At 35.6% G+C, this 12,428-nt stretch overlaps 1 protein-coding gene across 4 annotated transcripts in view; it reads right to left on the bottom strand.

Annotated features, from left to right (window-relative positions):
- Nucleotides 1-12,428, bottom strand: part of Vcan (versican) — a 97,688-nt gene that overhangs the window by 23,636 nt on the left and 61,624 nt on the right. For all 4 annotated transcript variants that reach the window (XM_048331153.1, XM_048331155.1, XM_048331154.1 and 1 more), the window contains 4 exons: nt 9,971-10,084; nt 8,032-8,145; nt 2,808-2,966; nt 1,213-1,295 (listed from right to left, as the gene is read on the bottom strand). In XM_048331153.1, the coding sequence (XP_048187110.1) occupies nt 1,213-1,295; nt 2,808-2,966; nt 8,032-8,145; nt 9,971-10,084 (470 nt within the window). The remainder of the gene's footprint in view (nt 1-1,212; nt 1,296-2,807; nt 2,967-8,031; nt 8,146-9,970; nt 10,085-12,428) is intronic.

The following is a 12,428-nucleotide window of genomic DNA, read 5'->3' as shown; positions in this document are numbered from 1 at the left end:
AAAATATTCCATTGTAATGATTACTGGTACACTAGCTAGGATACTTAGAGGGAAAAGACTTAATCATAAGGTTGTGGTCTCTAGAACTTACCAAGAGTATATTTTATAGACAATATACTTTTCCTATATTTTCTCCATTTGACAAAAAGATCTACTTATGAACTTGATTTAATGTAAATTGTGATAACAGAGAATAAAATAGGTTTTATTTCAAGTTGCTAAATTACAATTACAATAAGTTGTATTTAAAATCAAATTTAGAGGGCTGGGGATATAGCCTAGTGGCAAGAGTGCCTGCCTCAGATACAGGAGGCCCTAGGTTCGATTCCCCAGCACCACATATACAGAAAACGGCCAGAAGCGGCGCTGTGGCTCAAGTGGCGGAGTGCTAGCCTTGAGCGGGAAGAAGCCAGGGACAGTGCTCAGGCCCTGAGTCCAAGGCCCAGGACTGGCCAAAAAAAAAAAAAAAAAAAAAAATTTAGATACTGACTTTACCATTTCATAGTTGTGTGACTCCAGACCAATACCTTAACCTACCTGACTGACCTTTTATTTACCTGTAAAACAAGTAACATGCATATGAATTCACTGGACTTGTAAACATGAGCTTAGTGGCATTTCCCTAAGTGCATTGAGAAACTTTCCTGAACTGAGTAAGTCCATGAAACTCTTCTAGAAGTAGGGATTCCTTTGGTATCAATACTAGAGTATACTTTCCCTTTTGCTAAACTCAATTTGAGAAGAGAGGAAGATACCAAACAAAATTTATCTACCTAAATAACTCACAAAGGCCTAAGAAACCTAAAACTAAAAAAAAAAAATTTAATTATCACTTTCTTTTCAATCTAATTTAGAATTTCCTTTACACTTACTTTCTAGCATAGTGGACTAGGATGCTGTCTGCATCTCAGAAGCACCCGGGAAACATAATAACTATTGGATAACACCTAGGCAGCGGTGTTTAATTGATACACTCAACACAATTCTTTTGGCGACCTCATTTTCCCTCTTGGTGGAAATCTGCCATACTCTTTTCTTAAGCAGATCCACAGCTATAGGAGATCCTGCTACTCGATGATAATGCTTCCCTGATTGAAGAAATCCCCTTGAGCCAGGCACTCAATGTGCCTTCAGCCTGATGTGTTCTCTGTAACATGAAGCACAACACAACACCCATCTCAAAGCACAGCACAGTTTTCAACCATGTCTTACCAATGTGCTGCCATCAGTCCAACGGAAGTCATGCTCAAACATCTTGTCATTGAGGCCTATCCATTGATAATCATGGCCCACACCTGGATGGAAAATAACACAGATATTTTTACTATTTTTCCATATATGGATGGGAAATACACTGTAGAAATTATTTTCAGAGTGAATCACGCATTTCTCTCTTGGATGGATTTTTATTTGGTTGTTCATAAAAACTAGTCCTATTTTATCCTTTGTTCTTCTGTACAATATGCTTTAAACTATAAGGCTAATTTTCAAACACTATGAAACATTAAATCACAACACATAGCTGATAGTTTCTCTATCACTTTATTATATTTAAAATGATTTCCCTCTTTATGCATTATATAAATCTTCTGTTGATTTTTTTTGGGGGGTAATCTACTCAATTGGCTAAAAAAAAATCATCAACCAAATAAGCTGAGTAAGTCTGCCCTATGTTAATAGCCAGATGTTTCTTCTGAAAGAATGTTAAACAGTGAACATTTAAGCTAAAATTTTTTCTGAAAATTTTATCTTAAAACACATTTATTTTTATTTTGAAATGACTGAATGGCAACTATCATGCAATAAAGTTAACTGAACACTATTCCAATTACACATTAACAATAAAGCTCCAAAATATATAAAGCACTGTGGGCACAAACTCACCAGAACATCAAACTGTTTTAGGAGAATCATAGTTCTATATATTTTCTACATAAAAATAGACAGCTAGATATCTTGCTGTTTGCTGTAGCAAGACATTACTAAATAGCTCTGAGATTAGCTTCCTTTAGTTTTCAACCTTTACCTATTATATTCTTAGTAGCTCACTTTCTATGCTAAAAATAATTGAAAAATTTGAGAGGAATTTATGGGCACAGAGAGTAAGACTAGGATGCTACTCACAACTCAATCTTAATCAACTAGATGGAAATAACTGATAACTGAAAACTTCCTCCTGAACTTCATGTAGCACATGCAAATATTCAAAAGAGAGGTGATGAAAACTCTTATGAAATTAAAGAAATTACAAGAATCATATTTGAATCATAAGAAATGGCCCTTTTTTTGAAAGTCAAATAAAAAGACCAAATATCAATTTCTAATGATTCAATGTACCAAATACCAATTTCTAATGATTCAATGTATAAGTAACATTTGCTAAACTAAGTAACGCCTTCCTGTTTTATAGTTGTATGTTTCCTAAATCAGAGACACTTGGGTGGATGATTTTTTTTTTTTTTTTCCCCAGTCCTGGGGCTTGGACTCTGGGCCTGAGCACTGTCACTGGCTTCTTCCTGCTCAAGGCTAGCACTCTGCCACTTGAGCCACAGCGCCACTTCTGGCCATTTTCTGTATATGTGGTGCTGGGGAATCGAACCCAGGGCCTCATGTATATGAGGCAGGCACTCTTGCCACTAGGCCATATCCCCAGCCCCTGGGTGGATGATTTTTAATAGCTCACAGACAAGGGATGTAAAAAACTGAGTCAGACTAAGAAAACTGCTTCTTTTCAGTTGGATACAGAGAAAAGTGAAAGGGTCCCAAGGAGTAGAGTTTCAGGAACTTCACGATGGCCTGGTACATACGGTTCACAAACATTTGCTCTTCGTGAGACAGGATGCTGGTGAGGTGGGCGCCCTGCAGACGGCATTCCCTTTCAGCTGCGTCCCACGTGCGTCGGTGGGCAAAGTATTTGTAGCACTGCCCTTGGAATTTGTGCCAGCCATAGTCACATGTCTCAGTGTCTGGGAAAAAAAAAAAAAGGCTGGACTTTATTAAACTCACCTACGTCATTCAAACTTGGCTTCCCCATCCAAGTGTTGACAGGATACCCAAGCCAAGATCTAGGCAATGTCCCTGAAGTAGCTGATTCATAAATTTGGTCACTATGACAAAGAAATCATTATAAAAATAAGCCCAACTAGTCCTAGCAAAGTGGGTGGCTGTATGTCTTTGGAATGAAAATGTGGATCTAATTGCAATTTCCTTCGTTAAAGACATGTTAAACAGGAGAAAATACTGGAAGAGCAACCAGCCAAAACCACTTAGGGTATGGTGTCTGCTGATTTCCTTGTGAAGCAGTTGGTACTAATTTCTTAGCTACAAGATTTTTCTTATGAGCATCATTCACAAATGATAAGATAAGAATTCTGGCTAACAGATTATCAACACTGTTTGCTTAACAACTTCAAAAGCTCTGGAAGTGGTCCTTTTTTGCTACTCAGAGAGATATGGGCAGGGGGGACCCACAGGCTTTGATTGTATAAAATTTACACAGAACGGGAAAAAATTATGAATAGGCAGCCTTGCTGATACAGAATGTGTTCTCTCTTCCCCACCAAAAGGAGAAAAGATAAGAACTTCCACTGAAGTGCACCGGGCTTTTAACTTAATTTAAAGTGACATAACCTAAGTTCTTGCTCTTTAAGTTTCCTTCCCTTCCGCTCCCCTCCCCTTTCCTCCTGTCCTCCCTATCTTTCTCTGTTTCCTCTGCTATTAGCTCAAACATCTCTAGACACTATGTCAACAGAAGGCTTCAGCTTTATTTTATGTGGCTTTTCAAGAAAGTAGCCTTGGCATTGCCACTGTCTTCTCATTGGCAATCTGCATTCAGATTCTCCCACACTCTGTATTGAAATGATTAGTAAAAACAATTTTTACATCCACAACCCTATACAAAGGTATTGAAGTAGTAGTTATGTATAAAATATAATGAAACTGAAAAGTTCATGAAATTTCAGACACCAGGGAAACCTTTCAGATTACTGTATGTATATATGTGTGTGTGGGGGGGGGGGTGTTTTACCAATCAGTAAAACAGAAATCCTACTCCATTAAATAAGTGCTTGTATTCAATGAGACTTGGTGGACAAATTGATTGTAACATGATCTTTTTGCTCTCCTCCAAGTCCCTTCTCCTCATATAGTTGTGGGAAAGCATGTATTGTAAGGGATTTGTCTTTTTTTTCTCTCTCTCTCCTCGCTTCCATGATTTATTCCATGATCATACAACAGATGCAGTATATCTCTGAAGGCAGACTCCATTTCAGTTTAGACTATCAGGCCTGTTGTTTAGTTACAGGCAGCTGACTAATTGTTTTGAATAATCTACACTGCAAGTTTGGACTTTGATTTGAGTGTTATTTGGAGATCACCAAATCTCCTGGGAAAATACTCAGGACAAAGCTAGATGGTTTGGTTTAATAGTAGCATTCCGCACCAAAGAATGAAGCCAAATGTGACCACTTGGACAGTAGTTTTCCTTTTGAGAGTCATTTAGGAGAATTCAGAGACGTAGTCATAGAGGAGGAGGGGAAATCTATCTTTATATTTGAACATTCTCAAGTGGAGAGGATTGTCTTTATATTCAAACATTCTCAAGGGGAGAGGATTGGAGAATAATTTAGAATGCCACAGTTGCCAAAGTCAATATTATGATATTGCAACACCATCATTTTCCTTAACTTTCAAAATTATAATTTATTTTAAGTCATGCATTTTAAAGTTCTAGTGGATCTTCATCTCTTACATAATACATCAAAGAAAACTCCATGCACTTAAAAAAGTATCTTCTATTGTTCTCAATTATTTTAATTTTTTCTTTCTGTTTTTTGTCATTAAAATAGATTCTCATCAATTACTTCTTTCTCTTTTACAAAAAGGTAACATGACTATAAAATTTAGGATGGTGGCTATGATATTGCTACAATACTGCTATAGTTCGCATATGAAATTGCCCACCCACAGCTTCATCTGCTGGGAGCTTGGTGTCCAGTATGGAGATACTAAGAGGTGATGAGGCTTTATGGAAGATAATTAGGTCATGAAGGCTCCACTTTCAAAGTGGATCAATGATTTTCTACAGGGTGTCTGGTAAGAGTGGATTTCTTCTTGTTACAAATAGAACAAGCCGGACCCCTCTCCAGGATATTTGAATCCTATCTGGTCAGGTGATCTCTCCTGTGATTCCCTTTCTGCTTCTCTGTCATGTATGATGTAGTAATAGATCCTTCACCAGAGACTAAATACGTGGAGACAACTTCTGTTTGTCTTTCAAGTATCCAAAACTGACAACTAAATCTTTTTTCCTTATAAAATTCTCAGTACCAGATATTCTTGTTATAATATCACCAAAACATGTTAAGACAAATGTTTTGCTTAGGTAGCAGGTATGTACATTCCTATCTTGACCTTGGTTTCAAGATGTGAAGACCAAGGTACAATAATTTGTCAATCCCTATTATGTAAACTGAAATTTTCTAATGACATACATTTTCAAAATAACAAATTAAAGAATTTTGGTATCCCACACTGCATTGAATTTATTTATTATTTATGAATTCAACAACAAAGAAAGGGTTACACATCGAGTACCATCATCCAAGATGCTATCTTGACAAGAAAGTTTAGAATTAGTCTATCTGACTTGATTGGTTTTTCCAATCATATCTAAAAATAATAACCTCGTTTTATTAAATGGAAGTCTTTAGGATGTTACTTCTATGTTTCTTTTGTTGTTGTTGTTATTATTCCTGAGTTTGAACCTAGTACCTTGCTAATACTAAGAAGCAACATTCTCTCTGAGCTATGCTCAGCCCCCTTGGATGACATTTTCTTAAAAAATTATTGAAGATTATAGAAAGACATATCATGCTTCAAAATTCCTATAGTGCATAGGTTACCTGAAAAAGTCCCAGACTTGTAGTGTATGGAACATTTATTCATGATTATGGGAGTTCTAACTATCACTCTTAACCCCCTGAATATTTTTCTTTTTATGTCATAGGTAATGTCTTTAAACACCTCTGTTATACAGATCTCAAGTCCTAAGAATGTGTCTTGCCAAGATGTATCACAGATTTTTGTGGCCTGTTTCTCTACTGTTCCAAGAGGCCTTTGTAGATTTTATCTTTGTTGTTCCAACAAAATATGTCCTGACTTTAGAATTATTGAGCATTAAGGAGTTTTTAATGAAGAGAAAGGGTCAGCTGAAGAAACAATGACACAGTCATCAAAGAACTTTGCTTTAAAAACTGTTTAGATAATAATGCTGCTGCTAATGAAGAAAATATTTGTTCTTAGGCAACCTGAAAGGAAGAGAAAAAGAGTCCTTACTATCCTGGCAATAAATCACAAGAGCACAGCTGCACTGGGTAAACAGATCTGGATGGGACATTGCTCAGAGAATGTAGTGAATGAAAATTAAGCTTGCTTGAAAACCAAAAACAATGTACCTGGAGTTAAGTGACACCACTGATCAAATAAAACAGTTTTGTGTTTCCAATGGTCTTTTTAAAAGAAAATCCTTTTCAGGAATCAGTTTACCAGTCCATTCATTAGATACATGTGTAAAGAAGTTTATTTATCTTTGGACATTGTTTTAGGAGTGTGAAGACATTGACAAAACCTGAGATAATTATTGCCCAAGTTGACTTTTTCCCCCTCAATAATGTCCTAGACAGGGTGACCACAAGCATATATACTTTTTCCTCTCTGAGCTTCACTTTCTAACACAGTGCTTAGAAATATCTTGTCAACCCAATGAAACAATGCCTTTGGAAAACCATAAAACATCTAGGAATAGCGTCTCTTTTAATTATCTGTCCAGAATGACATTAAGTCACCAAGATCAGGGCCTTGGTTTTGTTCAGAGCTCTATTGCCAGTGCAGCAATATCTTGAAAATAGTGGGACCTTAATAAATACTTGGTGAACAGATGATGTTTTTAAGTGCTCCTTGGACTCAAAACTAATAGAAAACAATTATTTTACTATAGCTGAATGTTCTGAGTATTTCACCCTTCTCTATTCTTCAAGAAGTAATATTTTTCTTACTTTCCTGCTTTAAGGAAAAGATCTTTCTTGGTCTATTTTCATATTTTAAATTCTAAAACAAATTCACCCTACACAACAAATTTTCAAAAAAGTAACCTAAAAACTTAGCCATCATCCAACCATTGTAACAGAAACCAGTCAACCAGTCCATGCTGCCTTTAGCTTTTCTTTAATTGTAATGACGTTTGGATTAACACCACAAAGCAGAATGTGGGGCCAAACCAATGTGTCTGAGTGTCTAATACATTTTCATTTTGTCTGGGAGAATGGAACTTTGGCACTGGGTAGTTTTATGAAAGCCAAACCACTGCATGACTTTAAGGAGAAGAAATCAGTACTGTGAAGTTGAATATGCTGAGCATACAATCTGGTTCCAACTGATGGTCTGAGAAAAAGTACCATTAACCACCTGAAGTATACTCCTAGGTTGGCTATAAAATAGAAATTATGAGACTATGAGATTCTAGGTCTTTTACTTATTTAGATAAAGTAGAAGCTTTTAGTATAAATAGGTGCTTTAGTTTAAAAAAATCTGGCAAATAGTGTTACATTATCATTCTCATAGTATATGCTAGCCTAATGTATTCTAACAATTATATCAACTTATCACCCAGATATGATTTACTATGAAAATTAAGTCCATGAATGTCAAGTACCATTGCATTCAGTATTCCTTGGAACACATTCTACATTAAGGTCAATGCCTAGGGTGTCCTAGGTTGTCTCCAAGAAAAATTATGTAAGGATAATCTTTCTCTTGGTTTAAATGTCCTGAAATTCAGCAATTCCAATATATCACCAATCATAGTCAAACAACCATAATCATATCAACAATATGGTTGAGAAATCCAGCTATTCATACAAAAGGAAAGTTAGGTAACCTGTGAATTTCCTTTACACAAAAGAATATCAGAAAGGTCAACATTTTGAAAAGTATCATTAATATTCATCCAGCAGCTATTGTAATGGTTCCTACCTTGTTCACAAAGTGCACCAACATAACTTGGAAGGCAGAGGCATCTAAATGTATTGAAGCCGTCAATACACGTGGCTCCATTCCGACAAGGGTTAGAGTGACATTCATCAAAATCTGAAATAAAATTATAAAGGGCATGAAAACACTTTAGCAAAGGATGGAAAAAATTCTGTTTAATGTGAGTTTAGTAAGTAATACACTGTTAACTGATCAAATTTGAAGCTCAGATTTTATAAGAATAAATGCAATTTTTAGTGTGTGTATATGTATTAACGTACTATATATATTACTATTTTATCTGAAATCCAAATTTAACTGACAAACTGTATTTTTAGTTGCTGAATCTAAAAACTCTGAACTAATTTAAAATATAGTCACCAAACAATATAAATGCATTCAGAATACACTGTTTCCATTGCTATTGGACAGATCCAATTAGCCCTGAAGGAGATAAGAAACCCTACCCTTCCCACATACAATCTTGGTTCACATTCTGATTATCTTGATGAGAAATATTCAATGTACTAAAATATTCAATGTACCTAACTGACTTTTGAAATCACAGCCCCTTGGCCACTTCCTCTTCAATATATCCTTCACTTTGCTGACTATCATCTTCTATTTTTTTAATAATAGTTAATTTTGTTGTAAAGGTGATGTACAGAGGGGTTATAGTTACATAAGTAAGGTAATGAGTACATTTCTTGTGGAGCTGTCACCCTTTTTATACCCAGTATTGGTAAGTAAGTCCTTCCTTCCTTCCTTCCTTCCTTCCTTCCTTCCTTCCTTCCTTCCTTCCCTTCTTCCTTCTTTCCTTCCTTCCTCCCTCCCTTCCTTCCTTTCTTCCTTCCTTCCTTTTTTCTTTTTTCTTTATTTTTGCCATCCTGGGGCTTGAACTCAAGGCCTGGGCTCTGTCCCTGAGCCTCTTTGTGCTCAAGGTTAACACTCTTACTTAAGCCATAGTAACACTTTTGACATTCTCCATAGTTTTTAATGCAGATAAGAGTCTCACTGACTTTTCTGCTGAGGCTGGCTTTGAACTGCAGCCCTCAGATCTCAGCCTCCTTTGTAGCTAAGATAAATTTATTTGTTTGCTTCCAAATTTCCTTGATTCCCAGTTCCACAAAGAGTGGTCCTATAATGACCTCAACATCATCTGAGGATTTTAGAAATGCATTTCCCTACTTGTCTTTCAACTTACTAAATCAAATATGTTGGAATGGAAACAATAATCTGCGTATTCCCAAATCTCTGGATGATTCTTATATATGCTAGTGTTATAGATCCATTTGGCTTGAGTATGAGGCAAAAACATTCAACCAAGTCAAAACAGAGAAACTTTTGGTTTTTAAAGGAAAGGAAAACTAAATAACAACATAAGAATAGAAGAACTATTTTAATATAAAGAATCAGGCACATTCCATGGAACCCCCGCCCCCTCAAAAAAAGAGGACAGGAACTCCACTTTTTGTGTAGAGACAGGTTAGACTGGAGGCTAAAAGTCGAAGAAGGGTTTGTCCCATACCATATCAGAACAGAAAATCACTTCACCTCATCAGCTCTAAATGCCCTAATTTATTTACTTACTCTTCAGTTTTTAAATAGAAATTATTTAGAAAATTATACTTAAATTTATCATGTAATTACTATGCAGAACTGAGGGACAGATTAGAAATTTTTTTTGCTAACGTCTATGTTTTTACATTTGTAAACCTTATCTTCAACAATCCCTGAAACAAATCTTGGTTGTATTAACAGAATTCAGTAAATACCTATTTCCATTTCCTGACCTAAAAAATTACTTTTAGACACTTACATCATTTAACCTTCACTTTAGATACATGGGGGTTCTGGAATCTGATCAAATCTGACAATATAAAATTTCCTGCAGGGCAGTTTCTGGAAAAGACCTGCAGTGTCTTGGCCAACTTCATCTTACCCAGCTCACACTGGTCTCCGCTGAATCCTGGCACACACGTGCATACATAGGAAGTTTCAGTAGGATAGCAGGTGCCTCCATTCAGGCACGGGTTTGTTTTGCACCGATCCGGTCCTACCATTCCAGGAAAGCAAAAAACAATGAGACTCAGAATAAAGATTCGGATGTATTTCTAGCATAGAATGAAACTTATTGCTACCATCACAGAAGCATTACCATAGCGGTTTACATCTAAAAATTTAACATTAACTTTACTCTGGAGTGTTTTCTGTCATTATAAATAATTGTTACAAATTACATCTATTCAGTTCTAGGACTCAATCATTTCTACTTTTAAGCAATATTTTATACCATATCTGGCAACAAATACATTCTACTGCAGATTTAGTTGGCATGATAATGGCAATTGATTTTAGTCAAAAATGATTACACATATGTGCACAGTGGATGGAAAATGTTTTCTTTTAAACGAGGTTAGTTCATGTGAAATGGCTGGATACACAGAACATGCATTCTTTTAGAAGACTTGCTGGTTACCATCATTTGAATTATTATTGCCTTTTACCACTTAATGCTCAGAAACTGTCTTCCAAAGTGTGCACTGATGTCTCTTCTGCTACATTAACATGCCTTTTCCAAAAACACGTTCCAAATGTACTCCTTTAAACTATTCTTGAAGAAAAGCAACACATGGATTAAACTCTACTTATAAAAACAAACCCAATACAAAACCTCATCTAAAATGAAGCACCCAAATTTCACAATCATTTTCTTGTTAAAACATAAATACAACCAACCCTCTCAAGAGATCAGTGTAAAAGCCAGAAACATAAGCTTGTGAAAACAAGTCATATACAATATATTTTTTAAAACATCAATTTACATCATTTTAAGCAAATGTTTTATTTTGTAATACTGCTTGGATATTTTCATAAAAAGTTGGTATTTGCTTTTTGAATACTTTTTCTCAGACTCTTCAATCCAAATGAAAGTCGCATGCTTAATAAAACAATGAAGATAAAAAATTATAAATGGAACACAAGCATCTTATCATTAAGTCTTAATCCCCAAATCCTGCAATCATTAGACATGAAGTATCTAACTTCTGATGATACACTGGCTGTAGAAGAAAGTTAAACTATATCCACAAAGTCATCAAACTTTCTCAGCGTTAAGTTGGTTCTGGACACCAGAAAGACCAGAGCGATTCCAATTAGGAATTGATATTAAAATTAGGTAATTTCAGCTGAGTCTAACAATTTCTCCTAAAATGACCCCAATTCTTTAAGGCACTTTCTCTTGGAGTTCCACACATATTTAAAGCCTCTCAAAACAATTTTTGCTAACTATATTTGATAGTATACTGCTTTGGTAATGAGATTGAAATCAAGGCCATGTACCCATTTGTGAATATCAAAGTCACACTGTACTATTCCAACCAGAGATGCAAGTCCCCATGCCAACCCCAGGAGGCAGGACTTGGTCTTTCTAAGAACCTAAAGAAGTCCTGAGTAGGAGAAAAGTTTTAGGTTCTGAATTGCTTCCTTCCTTCCTTCCTTCCTTCCTTCCTTCCTTCCTTCCTTCCTTCCTTCCTTCCTTCCTTCCTTCCTTCCTTCCCTCCATCCCTCCTTTTCTTCCTTCTTTCCTTCCACAGTTTGTATTAACCTCTAGAACTTGAATCTCCAACACAGACCCAGCAATCCTATGTGAGACACGGTTTACTGAATTTAGCTTAAGTGACAGTTCATTTTGTAATGAAGACAAAGTCTCTAGTTTCATAGTGAAACACTGTGGTCTGGATAACAGGTACACATTCTCATTCATGTGTCAAAGTTAACTCTCATAATATGTAGACAAAAGTCTGCCAATTGCTTTTATGTCATTTTTTCAACAGCCTAAAGTTTATTTCAATTAAATTGCAAAACAACAAATGCTAGCCAGATTACTAGGATATCAGTTACAGCTTGGATATAACGACAGCAATAAATAAATAAATAAATAATAAACAAAAAACCCATTGTTAACCGTCTTTGATCTATTTATTTCACAGAAAACGCTAGGTCGTTTATCTTAAAATGTGCTCTCTATTTTCCTCTTTCTGAGGGGCCAGCTGATGTACTAGTGACACAAAAATGATGCTAAGGAAAGCCACGACTTAAAACATATTCAGTAAAACAACACATAGACTTCCAACCAACGTAACCCTTAAAGCACTGACATTTCTTTTTCTAAGTAGAAACTAGTTGATAACAGCTACTTGTGCAACTTAACTTTCAGCTATATAAAAAATAACATTCCAGGAAAAGAATACAAAAGCTGATTTCTTCACATTTTCAGATTTCTAAATTTCTGGATTTAGAAGAAAATAATTTCTACTTTGAAAATATTCTAAGACTCCTGGGTTACATATTATTAAATATCTATTGCTAAGTTATATTTTATATTGGAAAACAGAAGA

Source organism: Perognathus longimembris, chromosome 22, assembly GCF_023159225.1.
Source record: "Perognathus longimembris pacificus isolate PPM17 chromosome 22, ASM2315922v1, whole genome shotgun sequence".
Classification (NCBI taxonomy): domain Eukaryota; kingdom Metazoa; phylum Chordata; class Mammalia; order Rodentia; family Heteromyidae; genus Perognathus; species Perognathus longimembris.
The sequence above is the reverse complement of the archived record's forward strand: the minus strand, read 5'-3'. Positions and strand labels throughout refer to the sequence as shown.